Source organism: Typopeltis vanoorti, chromosome 11, assembly GCF_054136105.1.
Source record: "Typopeltis vanoorti isolate ZY-2024b chromosome 11, IOZ_Tvanoo_1.0, whole genome shotgun sequence".
NCBI classification, from domain to species: domain Eukaryota; kingdom Metazoa; phylum Arthropoda; class Arachnida; order Uropygi; family Thelyphonidae; genus Typopeltis; species Typopeltis vanoorti.
Genome location: NC_143559.1, coordinates 123,546,635 through 123,560,183, shown reverse-complemented (window position 1 = coordinate 123,560,183; position 13,549 = coordinate 123,546,635). Strand labels below are relative to the sequence as shown.

The 13,549-nt window shown below is 35.6% G+C and overlaps 1 protein-coding gene across 1 annotated transcript in view; it reads left to right on the top strand.

The window, feature by feature from the left end:
• Positions 1–13,549, top strand: part of Nf1 (neurofibromin 1) — a 1,119,557-nt gene that overhangs the window by 638,500 nt on the left and 467,508 nt on the right. Inside the window, exon 36 of the mRNA XM_090400295.1 lies at positions 8,976–9,099. Coding sequence (XP_090256421.1) covers positions 8,976–9,099 — 124 coding nt within the window. The remainder of the gene's footprint in view (positions 1–8,975; positions 9,100–13,549) is intronic.

The window sequence follows — 13,549 nt, the reverse complement described above, 5'->3', positions numbered from 1 at the left end:
TTCTCCAGACTGCCATTTGCTTGCATAATATGTCTGAAGTATGACAATTTTTGCTTGGTGATCATAGCTTTGAGGGAGCAATTTGGTTTTATTCTGTCTATCACTGATTTATTGTTGCTTTGCAGTCCATGGTATTCTTAGTAAGCGTCTCCAAACTCATAGTTCAAATGCTTCCATCTTCCTTCTTTTACTCTTTCTCAGGGTCCAACGTTCACATCCATACAGTACTACAGGGAATACCATTGCTTTCACGATTCTGATTTTTGTTGCAAGGCTAATATCTTTAAAGATCTTGCTTAAATTTGTCATTGTTACTTTCTGAGTAATAATCTTCTTCAGTACAATAACCATGTTTATCAATTTGGGATCCTAGGAGCACAAAATTGTTAACTGCTTCCATTTTCTCCCCATCTACTTCAAAATCATTAAGTTCACATGTTGCCATAACTTTTGTCTTTTCGAGGTTAGGTTTAAGACCATAGCACTTTAATTCTCATAATAAGTTCCTCTAAATCTTCTTTGCATTCTTCTAGTAAGGTGGTATCATCTGCATACCTCAAATTGTTAATATTTCTTCCACCAATTTTAATTCCAACTGAAGACTCCTCCAGCCCTGCTATTCTTAAAATGTATTTGCTGTACAAGTTAAGCAGGTACGGAGATAAAATACATCCTTGCTGTTTTAAGGATACTTGTGACATAAGGCCGAATGATATATGCACGTAACCACAAGAAAGATATTTATTTAACCAAATATTTCGGTCTGGAAATAGCGGACCATTCTCAGTGGTATTACAAGAACAGTTTTAAAAAAATACAAGCTAGAATACTAACAGTAGATCGTTAAAAATAGAACACGCCGCGTGATGTTATATTACTAAGTATGAAACGGAATATTTTGAAGTAGAGACATGATTGAAAAAAAAAATAAAAAATTAATGAGTAATCTTGATTAGACTTTCCCAGATTATTGATATAGATATACAGTCATTACGATTCAGATTGGGATGATGGAGCAAGGCCTCCATGCTTTCCTTGAACAAACGTTCGAACCTATAACGGGATCTATGTAAGAGGCGAGTCCTGGACCAAAAGATGCTGTGGTCAGTTTCAATCCCATGTTGAGCCAATCCAGACTTTTCAGGTTTGTTGTGAAGAATGGAGGATTGATGTTCTTGGATTCTTTTTTCAAGAGAACTTCAGTTTGTCCAAAATAGGAGAGATCACAGTTGCAAGGAATTTGATAAACTCCAGGAAGAGATAAAGTTGAGCGTTTGTCTTTAGGAGAAGGAAAATGAGAATACAATTTGTTAATAGGTGAATAAGTAGTCAATCATGTCTCTACTTCAAAATACTCCGTTTCATACTTAGTGATATAACATCACACGGCATGTTCTATTTGTAACGATATTCTAGCTTGTATTTTTTTTAAACTGTTCTTATAATACCACTGAGGATGGTCTGCTATTTCCGAAATATTTGATTAAATAAATATCTTTCTCGTGGTTACGTGCATATATCATTCAAAATACATCCTTGTCGCACCCCTTTACCTATTGTGAAATACTAGGTTTCTCCAAGATCTGCTTGGACAGTAGCTTCTTGTTCATAATAAAGATTCCTCAGAAGGATAACGAAATACTCTGGTACTTCTATCGTTCTTAACACATTCCACAGTTTCACATGATCTACAGAGTCAAAAGCCTTGCTATAATCAAAGAAACAAAGGTAGACATTATTTTGATATTCCTGTGCTCTTTCTATTATCCATCTCACATTGGCTATTTGATCTCTTGTTCCTCTGCCTTTTCGAAATCCTGCCTGTTCATCTGGCATTTCTCTCTTCATGAATGGTTCCAGTCTTTTCTGAATGATCTTAAGTAAGACTTTACTTGCATGAGAAATCAGTGGTATAGTTCTGTACTTTTCGCACTCTCTTGCATCACCTTTCTTTAATAAAGATATATAAACTGCTTTTTTTTTTCTAGACTATTTAGTTGTGATCCAAATTCGCTGATATAGAGCTATTAAAATTTTAACTCCCTCTTCTCCCAGGGCTTTGAGCAGCTCAATAGGTATTCCATCTCCTCCTGGTGCTTACTGGATAGCTATTGCAGTGCCTTCCTCACTTCACTCTCCAGTGTTACTGGCTCCTGTGTATAATTCTGCTCTTCAAATTTCTCAGTAATTTTGGAATCCTTTCTGTAAAGGGGGGCTTCTGTTTACTCTTTCCATCTTTCTTTGATGTCTGCAACTTCTGTAAGATATCCTTTGTGTTTACTTTTCAGTATTGTCACCTTAACACTAAACTTCCCTGTTAGTTCTCTGATCTTTTTAAAAGATCTCTTGTTTTTCCTTTCTTGTTTTCGTCTTCTGTTTCTTGGCATTCCTGGTTAAAGTATTTTTCCTTGTCTCTTCTGGCTTGTCGTTGAAACTCTGCATTCAAATGCCATACTTCCTGCAAATTTCCTGTGGCCTTCATTTTCCTTCTTCCTTGAGCAGTTTTGATGGCATCTTCTGATAGCCATTTAAACTGTTTCTTCTTACAAACTGTTGGAATATTCTTCTTTGCTTCTGTTTTAATTATATCTTTAATCTCTTCCCATAGTTCATCTGGTTCTCTTTCACATAAATTGAGTGTGTTGAATCTGTTCTGTTTACTAATATTGTATTCAGATGGTATGTTTCCAAGATCATATCTGATCGACATTTGTGTTGGTTTCAGTTTCCATCTTCGTCATTTCACATGTATCGTAGCCACTAATAACTCATGGTCTTTTCCACAGTCTGCACCTGGAAATGTCTTGACAGACTGAATTGCATTTCTCCATCTTCTTTGTTCAAGTATATAGTCAATTTGATTTCTATATTGTCCATCAGGTGATATCCATGTGTACAATCTTCTTTTGTTCTGTTTAAAGCAGGTGTTAGCAACAAAGAAAGAATTCTCTGCACAAAACTCAACTAGTCTCTTCCCCGCAATGTTATGAATACCTAAACCAAAGCGACCTGTTATTCCTTGTTCCTCAGTCTCTCCCACTTTGGCATTCCAATCTCCGGTAAGTAGCCATAAATCGCACTTTGCTGTTGCATCTATCACTTCTTTTAACTTGCCATGAAATTCTTCAATGTCATCTACTGGTGCCTCTGTAGTGATTGCATAAACCTGAATAATGGTCATATTCATTGGAAGTCCACTCACTCTGGGAGAAATGATTCTGTCACTCATTGGATTATAACCTAATACATACCTAACCATCTTTTTCCTGAGTAAGAAAGATGCTCCAATTTTACAACTTGTTTCATGTCCTGAGTAATACACCAGGAACACTCAGTAGAGAAATACTTCTGTAATTGTCACATTCAGTTTTATTTCCCCTTTTTTGTATGTGGATACTAGGAGAGCTCTACTCCAATTATCTGAAATTAAATGCGTTCCTCTGTCCAGGTCTTCTGAACTATGCAGTGCAGCCACTTCAAGACTTTCATGCCTCCATACTTGAGCATTTTGAATATCATCCACTCCTGATGCCTTTTCTCATTTCAGTCTTTTGATTGCTTTTTCCACTTCAAGTATTGATATATATTCACGATTGCATGCCTGTTGAGTGTTTTTTACCACTGTGCTTGTTTCATTTAGCAATTTTTCAAAGTAATTACTCCATACATCAAGAATATATTTTTCTCCAATTTCATATTAACTTTGTCACCTCTAATTCCTTTTACTGCAGTCTTTCCTCCATTTCTGAGCTTTTTCAACAACCTCCAGAATATGTTGCCGATATTTATTTTCTATATTCTTACCAGTCTTCACATGACTTTTGTTTAGCTAGTTTTACACAGCGTTTAGCTTTCTTACATTTGTCTCTGTATTCTCTAAGAGTACAAGCTGACTTGTTCAGCAGGAACTTTCGATATGCTTTCCTCTTTTCCTTCACTGCCTCTTTAACTTCCTGTGTCCACCATGGAGTTGTGATTTTTCTATCCTTGCACACAACCTCACCACATGCCTCTCTGGCTGAATCAATCAGTGTTTTCTTCAGGGCTTGCCACTGAATCTCCAAGGTTTGGTTCCTGCTCTGAAACACTTTCATTTTTTCTTGAATAATATTTGTTTATTTTAGTCTACAGTTCACGTCTGAGAGCCACTCAACTTTTATTCTCTTTAAAATTTTCGTACATGTTCTTCTTTTCAATATCAAATTCAATTTTATCCTGCTCAATATTAATTGGTGATCACTTCCAATTTCAAATCCTCTGTACACTCTGTGTCCTGCACCAGTGGGAAAACATCACTATCAACAATAACATAGCCCATGAGACTTTTCTTATTCCTTACCTCTTCTCTCCATGTGAATTTGTGCACATTTTTTATGTTGGAACATTGTGTTAATAATAACCAATCCATGTCCTGAGCAGAAATCCAACAGGTATTTGCCATTCTTATTAGCTTTGCTCTTTTCCCAAAATATTTTTTTATGTCTGACAATCGTTTCCTACTCTGCTATTTATTGAAAAAGGAAAACCAACTTTTCCTTTTTCAATGTGTCGGTTCCTTTCTCTAAAGCCTCAAAAAATTCCTCCACTTCTACCTTAATAGAACCTTCTGTGGGACCATAGGCACAAATAAGTCTCATTGTCCAATTTCCAATTCTCATATTTGTCCACATCACTCTACTTGAGACTGCCTGCCCTTTAAGAAGATTAGCCTCGTATTTAGAGTTGAATAGTATGGCTACCCCTTCTTTTCCTTGATTATCATTGCCTGAATATAACATTTTGTATTTATTGCTCAGAAAGATCTCGCCAGTTTTTGTCTTTTTTGTTTCAGTCACTCCTGTTATGTCGATCTGGTACTTATCCAGTTCCTTAGCTAGCTCCATTTCTTTGCCATTCAGGCTTCTTATGTTGATAGTACTGATCTTGAACTCTGTTAATGTTGAGTTGGGGTAAGTTTTAGGATTTATTCCAGTAGCTGACTTTTCACTTTTTGCCCTGATTCCCTGGCAAAAACAACGGGAGCTTTGTTTAACCAGGCAACTCCCCAGCTGGCATTTCATGCAGGCTGGGTTTAAGCCAATAAGAATACAATTTGGTCAGCTAAATCCCAAACTGCCAGCCAATCTCATCCCTTTCAGTATCTAGATTTAAAAGACAAAGACAATGAAAATAGGTCAAAACATTGAATATATCAATTGCATTTTGAATGGAGAACCTATACAAACAAGTAAAACATTTCAGCTACTTAGGCACAATTTTTAGTAAAGATGGTAAATTAAATATTGAAATAGACAACAGAATCAACAGAGCTGGTTGGTAGGAAGTCAACTGTATGCATTTATACGGAATAAGAGAGAAATTAGCCAAAATAGCTGTATACAAGCCAATTTTAACTTATGGTTCCGAGAGCTGGGTCAGAAGTAAAATACTTGACCAATGACTAGATACCACAGATATGAGAGTCCTGAGAAAGATTAGGGGCATGAACAGATGGCATTGATGGCAGTATCATATTAAAAATGAGGATATTGAGAAAGAACTTGACATTGTTAGCATTCAGGAATGCTTTAGCAGAGCTAATCTCAGGTGGTATTAGTCACTACTGAAACAGAATCAAAGAAGAAAGATTAGCAAAACAAGTGTTATCTACTAGGTTGGCAGGAGAATAACCCAGAGGAAGACCAAGATATCGGTTGATTGATATAGTAAAAATTGCCTTAGAAGATAGAAATATAAGATCTTATAATGTTGCAGTCTTGACAGGTAACGGACTGATTTGGAGGAAAATTGTAGATAGGAAGTTAGCAAATATGTAATTTTTCATGTGCCACTATCATGTCCTATACACCCCTTGAGGGTATATATCAAGAATTTTATGATCATGATGACCAGGACCAATTTTTTTTTTTTTTTTTTTTTTTTTCTCTTTGTGCTGAGTGTTTAGTGTTGCCCATCCGTATTTAGTGTTGAATACTATATCTACTCCTTTTCCCTGATTGTTATTGCTTGAATATAACATTTTATATTTATTGCTTAGAAAGATGTCACTAGTTTTTGTCTTTTTTATTTCAGTGACCCCTATTATTGTCAATATGATATAATAGGGGTCACTGAAATAAAAAGATCGATACTATCAACATAAGAAGCCTGAATGGCAACTTATGTCGATAGTATCGATCTTGAACTTTGGTATCATTGAGTTCGGACATGTGTCAGGATTTGTTCCTCTAGCTGACTTTTTGCTATTTGCTCTGTTTCCCCTGCGAAAAAAAACGTAGACCTTGTTTAACCGGGCAATGCCCCAGCCAGCCTGAAATTCCATGATGTTTTATCATCATTTTATATGTGGTTGAAGACAATAAAAATGCAATTTGGTTGGCTAAATTCCAAATTGCCTGCTCAGCCTTATTTGTTCATTCAGTTTCCAGGTGGATACCTAACAGGGTTCTGTAAAAAAATATATTTTTTTATGTGGTCTTTAAAATTGTTATTTAAATATTCAATATTTAATAATTCATCTCTTTTCTTATTTTCTTTATATTACTTAACTGAACTTGACTTAAATTAAAGTCGTAACTCCGAGTTGTAATCTCGTTGCTTTTGTTGCTTGAAATAGACTATTACCTTTTTATCCCTTCAATCTATCAATTTAATTCCCCTTTTCTCAAGGTCGTGTCTATGCTACTTCACATGTTCATATTTTGGAATTTAGGAATTGCCTCTGCTTGGAGCCAATTCCCTTATCTAAATGGCTGGCTTTTTCTCACCTTGATCTCTGAAAATTTATTTTTATTTTCGACTGCGCCATCAGAGATCGCATAGAGGAATTGTATATCTTTCGATTACTCTCAAGAAAAACGCCGAGCACAACACAGAATATCTCTAAATTGATCTCTGAGTCAAGCAACATTTAAATCTGCTATTCATCAGTTGTGGCTACTTTTACTCTTAAGTTCACACAGGTTCTGTCTTTTTATGAGACGTGCATTGGTCAGGCAGAATCAGGCAAGTTAGTTGACAAACAGAACAATTTATTCATGCTAAATCAAAGTACATAAAAAAAAAAAATTCACACTGCACATACTAAATTAATCCAACTCAAATTCACTTAATCAACATTGACATGGACAAAACATAAAATTCACGTGTCTGGTTATCCACTAGATTACTTAACATTTTTCGCTTAAGCTCAATGACTAATGCAATTAGTTACTCTCACAGATAATTCAGACATGGGAGCAGATTTGCACGTACTTTATATTAATCCAACTCAGACTATATATGATATTAGGCTTAACAAAAACTTTCACATGCTATTCCCTCTTCGGTATGTAACATTATCTATTTCCTTATAACTCTGCAAACTACTTCACAATTATTTATACAAATCGGCTTTCCGTATTTACAACTGTTCTTTATGCTAACAAACAAAAAAAATTTCAGCAATCTTTGCCATTAATTTCACATCTAGGAAAGTCCTATACAAAAGTTTTACTTTGATAAATTTGGTTTAATCCTTTATCCAGGTGTGAGCAAACAAAATTTGCTCAATAAAAGTCGAAACTAGTCTGGGTAGTGCCTCCTTCCCTTAATGCATAACATTATACATATCTGCAAGGAGATGTGGTTTGCATTATGGGAGATACTGAGGCAGGAGTGATGTTAGCTTGGTACACCTTTGCTACGAGTTGCCCGGTGTTGTACTACCTTACCTCAGTCCTGAAGGTATTTTCAGGCGCAAACTTTGTTTGCTCACACTTGGATAAAGGATTAAACTAAATTTATTATAGTCTAACCAAGTGAAAAATAAACTTTCAAGAGTCTTATTTGTTACTTTATCATCCAGTACATTACACAAGATCCTAAGATCGTTGACACCTTTTTCTACTTTCCAGTAAAATTCACACACGGGCACTTTTTTCGACATCGATGATACTTCACACGCGGAGATCGTCAAGGAATTTGCCGGTGGGACTCTGGAGTAGATCACCACTGCTACTAGGAGCCTCCCATTATCTTCAGGCTTTAGCTGGTGAGACGTGGATCCCTGTCCTTGGAACAGCAGAACACACTGGAAACTCCTCGTAGCTATAGCAGGAAAGGTAAACTGGAACTGAAAAGCCTAGCCTCCGAAAGGCTCGCGCCGACAAAATCCTAGCACTGAAATCGTCATACCGAAAAGCCTCTTTTCCTTCAATTCATCCACCTTTTATTCTGCTCTCCCGACCTTGGAACTCTTACAGATTTAATTGCCCGAATTTTCTTGAAGGTGTCTTCTCAGCCACCCGACAGTCGCTGAGTCAAGTCAGGAAACCTCTTACTTCGCTGACCTTTGCAGGTTGCAATCGCCTCCAGTCTTACATGCTAATCCCATCTCAGTTTATTCTTTATACAATTTTTTATTACAATTTATTCTAACATTTTTTTTTCAGGTTTAATACAGAAAATTTGAGTTAAGCATTAATCAAATTACAAGTATATAAAATTAATTTTATATACTTGTATTTTATTTCCCAAGTAAAATCGGTATAGGAGAAATTTTATTCTAAATTACTTCTATACAAGATTTTACAGTTCACCATGAGAAGGTGAGGATTGGCATTAGGTCAGAAGTCCTCGTCAGTTCTCCTCATTCGTGTAAAGGTTATATGGAGGTCTCTTCTCAGTTATACAGCTTTGACCCTTAAGTACCCCTATATCGTTTGTTTATATAATTATTTCCTGAATAATTCTTCTACTTATTTAACTTTTTAAACAAATTTATTTTATCTCATGTACTGCTGCATTCTTAGACATTCTGAAATACTGCCTCAACATTGTGCCGGTCAAGTAAAATAATCAACAAACGTATTAAAGACGTATTTAAATACTTTAATATCATACAAATGATAAAATTCAATTTGCACTTAAATGAAATTATAATAATAATGATATCTTATACTATTTCATCTTATACTATCTTATATTATTTTTAGGATTGGTGAAACCAATGGTGATCTCCTTATATATCATGTCATCCTGACTCTAAAACCATTTTGTCATAAGCCTTTTGAATTGGTTGTTGATTTTACTCATACCTGTGCAGATAATAGATTTCGGGTAAGGAAAAGCTTTCAGTTGGTTGATAAATGTCTTTAATATTGTAGAAAGCAGAGTATAATTGACATTTTTTTAAAATTTTTTTTTTTTAATTTTTTTTTTTAAGATGAAAAATTGTGTTTTTTACTCTTCCATTCCATGACATGCTGTTTCAAGTAATTATACCATAGTGACTTATAAATTCCATTTCCATCTTGCCAAGTCCCTTTTCTACTTCTGATCTAATCCCTGTAATTGCTCAACTTGTAGTCACTGTTCTAATCTGCCAGTGTATCACATCCACATCTTTGTGTGAACACCACCACCACCTCACCCCACCTGCGGTCTGTAGCTAATTTTTGCCCCTCCAACCTCTCACTGAACAAAACTCTCTGAACATTTTACTCCAAATTATGCAGTCCATCAAGCATATACAAGTCCTTTCATCCATCAAATAAAAAAATCTGTAAAGTGCACACTATTCCTCCTACACCAGCGGTGAACCTTTTATGTGCACGTGCCATAAATTTACAAATTGAGTTGCTGACGTGCCAGTGCATGCCAAAAATTTACCATTTGAATTGCTGATGTGCCGGGCAGTTTTTAATAGGGGAAAATTAATGTAACGTTATTTATTCATTCATAATTTTATCATAAATTACAATTGACAGATTGATAGATTATATTATTTATAAAAAATTATTTATAATTTTATAAATAATATTTTCTTTTATTTATAATATTTATTTATATATAAATATATATTATTATTCAGTGTAAAATTGATTATTGTATTATTAAATTGAATTTATTGATGTTGGTTTGAAAAAAAAAAAAAAGAAAGAAAGAAAACGGTAGTGAGAAAAATATTTATGCATTGTAACTCGCCATAGAAGTCAGCTGAGCAGGGGAAGCAGCAGAAGGATGTCAACTTGGCACCGAAACACTTACCGTATTTACTCGAACATAACTTGCCCTTGTGTATAACTCGCACCCCTGATTTTACTTTACGAAAAAAGACATTAAAGTGTTTTGCATATACCTCGAACACGAAAAATGTTTGAACATGCTCACGTCGAGGCAATAGTAACTCGTTCCCCACTGTTAACAACACGCCCTCCCCGACAGCCATTATACTGGAGATGCAAGAAAAACAAGTACAGGCAGCCCTTGGTTTACGCATCACTTCTATTCCTGAAAAAACGGGCATAAAACGAACTCAATTTTAATTGGTTATGTTCTGCGCAGTCAAAAATTATGTACATGAAGTATGTGTAACATTATTATATTTAAAGCTTTGATAATGCATACATATATATTTGCTAAAATAAAATTATTAATAACGAAAACAAAACGAAATTATGTACAAAAAATATGAAACTTCAAAAAGATATTACATATTTCTATGTTGAAGTTACTGGTTTTGGATCACCTACATTTTTTTTGAATTTTTTGAAAAAAGTGTCCAGTGTTAACTGCTTAGATTTTCTTTTTCTTTCTTTAATTCAGTGTAAAGTCGAATAGATGTGATTACACTCCTTTTTATGTTCACACTCCAATCCCAATCGTGGTCCAGTTCACAGAGTTCATCAGTTAATGTCTCTATGCTTGCAAGGATATGCTCTAAATCGACCATTTTCATATCTCTCAGTGGACCTTTTTCGTTTTCTTTCTCCTCCTTTGGATGTTGACGTAATTGTTCGGCTAATTCTTTTAAGTTTTCATTGGAAAGTGGTTTATCATGGTTCTCTAAAACTTCTGTCACATCTTCAGCTGTAATATCATCCAATCCCACCTCTCGCGCAAGCTTGGTAACATCTTCAATAACATTCTCCTTTTGCTCTAATTCCTCGAATTCCTTGATGTTGTTAATGCCCTTCAAAATATCAAATGACTGCCAATAGTGTTTAATAGTTTTTCTTGAAGTGTCCAAGACTCTTACCATTTCCATAAATGTTATGCGGAGGTAATAGACTTTGAAGATTGATATAATCCCCTGATCCATCAGTTGCTAAAGCAATGTTGTGTTTGGGGAATGTAACCAGCATTCCTGTCCAGTGGTGTTCAGCAAGGTTTTGAGGATGTCCAGTGGCATTATCCAAGAGAAGCAATGCCTTGGCTGGAGCAAAGCACTGTAGGACAAAAATAATTTGTTTACCAATCTATAAAAATGTCTTGTGTAACCCAATCTTTCTTTTTCCATTTCCAATAGACTGGCAGCATGGCTTTTAGACCCTTGAAGGCACGTGGTGTCTGTGAATGGTACACCAACATTGGTTTAAGCTTCACTCTTCCGGAGACATTTGCATCCAACAAAAGCATCTTTTGCAGCTTTAAAACCTGGAGTGGAACTTTCTTCAGGAAATGAAGGTGCGTGGTGGCAATTTTTTACATTAGAACCCAGTCTCATCAACATTAAAGATGAGATCAGGAGGATAACTTCCTTGTTCTACACAGGCTTGAAATTCTTTAGGAAAAGCAGCCGTTGCCGCAACATCTGCGCTTGCAACGTCTTCACATAATTTGACACTATAGCATTTACTTCGAGACTTAAATCTCATGAACCACCTTTGCTTCCTAAAAATGTTTTTTTGCCTCCATGTCTTTTTAAGATCCTCAAAAATTGTTTTTGTTTTCTCAGTTATAACAGCCTGCGTCAGAGGAATGTTTTTCTGATTCAAGTCATCCCTCCATAATAATAATAATATTTCCATTTTTTCATCAAGATTATCCCTGCTATAACTTACATGTTTTGCATTTTGTACTGCCGTAGATTGTTAAGCAGACTGTTTTATTCTACCTGCATTTTTCATAATTGTAGTAACAGTCGATGGAGGTAAGTTCATACTTCTACAGATTAGCACGTCTCTGCCCATCTTCCATCTTCTTTTCAAGTGCGATTGATTTCCGTGCCTTCTTAACACTAACTTCTGCTTACTTGTCTGCACTTCTTTTATCAGACATGGTATGTAATTATGTACTTTATCAATTTAAATATGTATGTATGTAAAAAAAAATTATATAAAACAATTAGATAGATTCAACAGTAAAACTAGGTTTGATACATATCGTCGTAGTAGCTCGATAAACACTCGAACACTAGAGTGCCTGCTAGCGTCGTTTCTTAGTCAGACCACACTATAGTAAGAAAGTACACACAGGCATCTGCCGTTATTGTGAATCGGTGTAAATTGAACCGTCGTAAACCAAGGGCTGTCTGTACTTTTATTGTATTCTATAATAAATTTAGTTTAATCCTTTATCCAAGTGTGTGCAAACAAAGTTTGGGCCTGAAAGTATATTCAGGACTTGGGTAAGGTGGCACAACACCAGGCACTCCTTGCAAAGGTGGAGCAAGCTACCAACACTCCTATCTCAGTATCTCCCACAATGCAAAACACATCTCCTTGTGGATATGTCTAATGTTATGCATTAAGGGAAGGGCCACAACCCAGACTAGTTTCGACCTTTACTGAGGTCTCTTCAGTGGGAGCCAGGCCCAAGTGGAGATACCAGGCAGAAGCATTAGCAGGTCATCTCTACCTATATATATATATACATGATTAAACTAAATTTATTATACTCTAACCAAGTGAAAAATAAACTTTCAACATCTTTCTCTAAATCCAGAGTAATTTATTAAAAAAGGGTGGCACACCATTTGGCAACTCCTATAGGTAGAGATGACCTGCTAATGCTTCTGCCTGGTATCTCCACTTGGGCCTGGCTCCCACTGAAGAGACCTCAATAAAGGTCGAAACTAGTCTGGGTTGTGGCCCTTCCCTTAATGCATAACATTAGACATATCCACAAGGAGATGTGTTTTGCATTGTGGGAGATACTGAGATAGGAGTGTTGGTAGCTTGCTCCACCTTTGCAAGGAGTGCCTGGTGTTGTGCCACCTTACCCAAGTCCTGAATATACTTTCAGGCCCAAACTTTGTTTGCACACACTTGGATAAAGCATTAAACTAAATTTATTATACTCCAACCAAGTGAAAAATAAACTTTCAACATTTCATTTTATTCCTGAATAAGGTACTGAGGCTTTTGCTGTCTGTGTAGTATATTTCTCAACAAATAGTGCAATTAGAGAAGCTGGAATAAAACAGCGCTAACTAATGAATCACATGTTCCCTCTCACAGAAACTATGTTGTATATACTCAAGCAAAACCATATGTCGTACTTGAAACACAGTATCTGACTAAAAACTATTGTCCAATTTTCAATTACATGAAATAAGTGTTTATTTTATTGCATTTGAAATTGTTGATGTCATTATGACAGATCACAAAGGCTAACTTCAAATAAAATTTTACCAAGAATTGAAACATGCCATATAATGCACGTGTGAGTTCATCTGCCAGTGAAACGGAAACAAGCAGCAATAAAAATTCAACCAAGGGTTGAAACTTTGTGTGAGTTAAGCTTGCGGTATAAATGACACCTCATCATGAATGTGTTAAAACTA